Source organism: Nilaparvata lugens, chromosome 1, assembly GCF_014356525.2.
Source record: "Nilaparvata lugens isolate BPH chromosome 1, ASM1435652v1, whole genome shotgun sequence".
In the NCBI taxonomy this organism is placed as follows: domain Eukaryota; kingdom Metazoa; phylum Arthropoda; class Insecta; order Hemiptera; family Delphacidae; genus Nilaparvata; species Nilaparvata lugens.
Genome location: NC_052504.1, coordinates 13827473 through 13831267, shown reverse-complemented (window position 1 = coordinate 13831267; position 3795 = coordinate 13827473). Strand labels below are relative to the sequence as shown.

The 3795-nt window shown below is 37.1% G+C and overlaps 1 protein-coding gene across 1 annotated transcript in view; it reads right to left on the bottom strand.

Annotated features, from left to right (window-relative positions):
• LOC111044420 overlaps window positions 1-3795 on the bottom strand; it is a 36990-nt gene extending 33195 nt beyond the window's left edge. Inside the window, exon 1 of the mRNA XM_039419880.1 lies at window positions 3004-3795. Coding sequence (XP_039275814.1) covers window positions 3004-3643 — 640 coding nt within the window. The 5' untranslated portion in view covers window positions 3644-3795. The remainder of the gene's footprint in view (window positions 1-3003) is intronic.

Here is a 3795-nt window from a genome sequence, read left to right as displayed (position 1 = left end):
ATTTTGAGTACCTATTCCTCTGTTTTCTTCCTTCCCCCCATTTCTCCCTTACATTTTTCCCTCATTACTTCTCTTCTCTTCTTTGCCGGCCTATTACATGGGAAACCATAGTTGGCTAGGTATCTTCCTCTCTTTTTTTCTCTTCTCCAACACACCCAACCACAAAGCCCATGGTTTTTTATATTTGTAACATTTTATTGTGTTTTATTTGTTTCAAATTCTTTGTAATTTTGTTTTGTCTTGTTATGTGTGTTTTTAATAATAATAAATTGAAAAAAAAAATATAATTATAAAAAAGGGTACTGAGATTTTTATTTTTATTTCTATTTATGATATATTAATTAATGTTAAATTATGAATATGAAGGGCTACTTCTAGTAATAGTAATAAAATGAAAATTGATTAATTTTTATTGGTTTTATAATTTAAAAAGTTCGGAACCCACCTAAAACTGAAGGTTCACTCATCTCTCATTATAATCCGCCTCATTACCCACGCACAAGCCTAGAGTTGGTGGGCGTCACCCTCAGATAAAAGTAAAATGTGGCTTCTATAAAAGGGTACAATGTCCATTTTATTTCTATGATTTATGTTTTTATAGAAAATAATTTATAATTTATGTTCATTTATTCTACATTGTAGTGTTATTTTAACCGAATGATGTCCACCGTATATAGGTAGGCATACCCACCGAAAATATAGTTATATATAATCTTAATATTGCAGTGAAACAATGCTTGTGGGTATCTCATTCTTGACACAAGTTGGGCTTATTTTTAGCTTGCTAAGCTCATATCTGTGCGTGAATGCTTTTTGCCGTCCATTATGTAAAAAGCTTAACTCATATTCTTCTATCGTTAGAGAATTTTAATTCAGGTAACTTATTGTACTATATTCATTATTATATCGTATGATAATATTAAAAGTTGAAACAATTGTTTTAAAGTACCTAGTCCTAGACATTCAAGAGAAACCTTATTATAAGCAGGAATGCAGCTGATGTTTCCACAGTAATTTCCTTTATTGAATAAATGTCTATGCCATTTTCAATAGAAGTACGTATGAAACAAAAGAGTCATGAAACATTTTTTATTAAGAATAATTTGGTGAAAGCAAGTAGTTTAGGATATTTTTATCGTTGAATATATACCGTAATAATTAAGGAATATTGTAGTTTACAATTACATGGAGAAACACAGTAGAATATATTTATTTATTCGTAGATACAATCAAAAATCATATAAATATGATTAGGAAGGAACAGGCTTGGCCCAAAACTATTCCATTCCCAAATTTTGATAATAAATATTACGTACCATTTAATCTATCACAAAAATAAAAGGGTACTTGATATATATTCTATTGTGCAAAGGATTTTCCTTGCAGGTGATTGGTTCTTATATTTTTGCTGAAAGTTTTTTTTGTATATTTTTTGTTTTGAAGAACCTATAAAGAATTTTTGAATTGAATTGAATAATTTCAGTAGTCCTAAAATTAAGAGTGAGTAATCGTGTATAATCTTCAGCGTTCTGAATCTACATTAGAATTACCTTATTCAATCATACTTTTGGTGGTATTTGATCAATCATTTTGGGTATGTGTATTTTTGTTTGAAGTGCATATCTTTTTTCAAATACTACTGTAAATATTTTTGATTGAAGATGAGGAGAGCCATCTCGCTACGCACCAACAGTTTTGTTTATGTGGAGGAATGCCAAAAAGCCAGGGTTATCCTTTGAATTCCCCATCTTCTGTTGCTCTTATGTTATTATCGTTGAACGTAAGCACAGCGGAGATTAACTATTGATGAATGGGCATTTATGTAGAGGAGAAAACTAAAGCTAGAATTATGATGAAATTTGAAAGCATCCTTTAAAGTTTGAGTTTACCGTTAAGTGGATCCATGGAAATAATAATTTATCATCCTAATTCACTTGATGGATAAATCTATTGAATCTATAATATTATATTGAATTCATAATAACATTCTATTTCTCTTTTCTGCGTTTTGTTAACTCACTTGAATTGTTTGTTGTGATTCAAAATTATTTTTATTCTGTTGCAGATCTGCCACATAGTGACATCAGCGAGTTTCATTTGTCTATGACTCAACAACTGAAACTCGCAGTGTGTGTATCACAGTGCATAGTAAATCATGAAGTATCATACAGATGGATTAACTTGATCCATCAAGTTACTAATGACAAATGAACTGCTATGGAAAGTGGCCAGCTAGCTGTTCAAATGAAGACAAGGATGTAGGATCTCTCAAGGATTCTAGAAGAGTGTTGCAAAGTTATTACTGTTGTAGAGTTATTTTGTAATGGCGATGAGGTAATTGAAATGAAATATTTTGTAACATATGCTACCCGATCTCTAGAATCAATTCGAAGAAACTACCTGTTCAATATAAGAGTGTGCATGAACCTTCAAATTTGGTTAGATCTTCCTTGAAACCTAAAGCACTCCATAAGTTACACTCCCGTTGCATAGAAGCCTGTCAAATTCTATTCATGATTAAATGCCATGAGAAGTAATTAGAACAGGTTTTTTTTTTAAAGAAGGCTTTTATTTTGATGGGTTGCTGTGGAATTTAATCGCAAAATTGGACAGGCTTTTGTGCAATGAAGCTATATTGTTTTAAGCACTAAAAATAATAATCATATAAAGTTGATGGTCTCTTGATCCATTCCGAACTGCAATAACACACTGTTTTAATGTTATATATAATAATTGACTGCATGTCGTTGTATGAAACATTGAAACATTGCGTTAATATATAATATCTAATATCAGACAGTTCAACTCTCTCAAATCATAGTTTTGTGAATTGTTTTATAGAAATATTAATTCATGGATCAGATCAGTTAGGATATAGACAGAGTCGTGGGGGCGCAGCTGAACCTTTCTTTTACCTAGCCCTCCAATTAATTTATTAAAGAAAACACATAATTCAACTCATTAACAACTTAATGTCATCCAAGAAAACAATGTTGTACTCACCACAATCACTGAGATCGAGCTCCAGTTCATCCTCGGAGGTGGAGAGTGAAGGTGGGGGCGGTCCACTGAGCACGGACTCGGCCGGACTGACACTGTGCGAGCTGCGATCACCCGGAGGCCGAAGGTGGAAGTCGCCGCCCCCAAGGCCACTGTCCTGCGATGCCGCCTCCGGGAGCAGCACCCCTCCCGACGCCTTCTCCCACCGAAACGCCTCCTTCACTTTCGTCCACTTGGACACTTTGCTCTTGACGGTGGTCGTCACATTCGCATCGTCCTTGGACACTGTTCGGGTGAGCGTTTTCGTCTTGGAACTGTACCTTCTGCTGCGAGACACCTCGTCGCAGTCGGGTTCAGTGTTCTCCAGGTAGTGTAGTCGCTTTTGTAGCTTGGAGTTTTGGCGGCGCAGACGACCCAGGTGCTCCATGAGTTTGTAGAGGTTGTCGAGCGTCTCCAAACCGCCGACCGTCTCTTGTTGTGCATCAACGGGCTGTTCCTTCCGGTTGAACGCCTCCACATTCTCGGAGGACATGGCCGGCAGAGAGGCAATGTACTCGAGGAAGGCCTGTTCCTCTTCGACGGCCTTGCTGACCCGCCTGTCCAGGAGGCGGTCGTCTTCCGCGTCGTCGGTGGTTGTTTCCATGGCGCGCACTCCGCGTCGTCGACTGGCTCTAGGTTTGGCATCGGTCCCGCCAAACGCGCTATTTCGGCCTCCCACTCCCTCTCCCTTTCTCCCCCTACCGCCCTTTCCGCTGCACCCGTCACGCTCGACGCTCTCAGACTTGAGGGCGCATC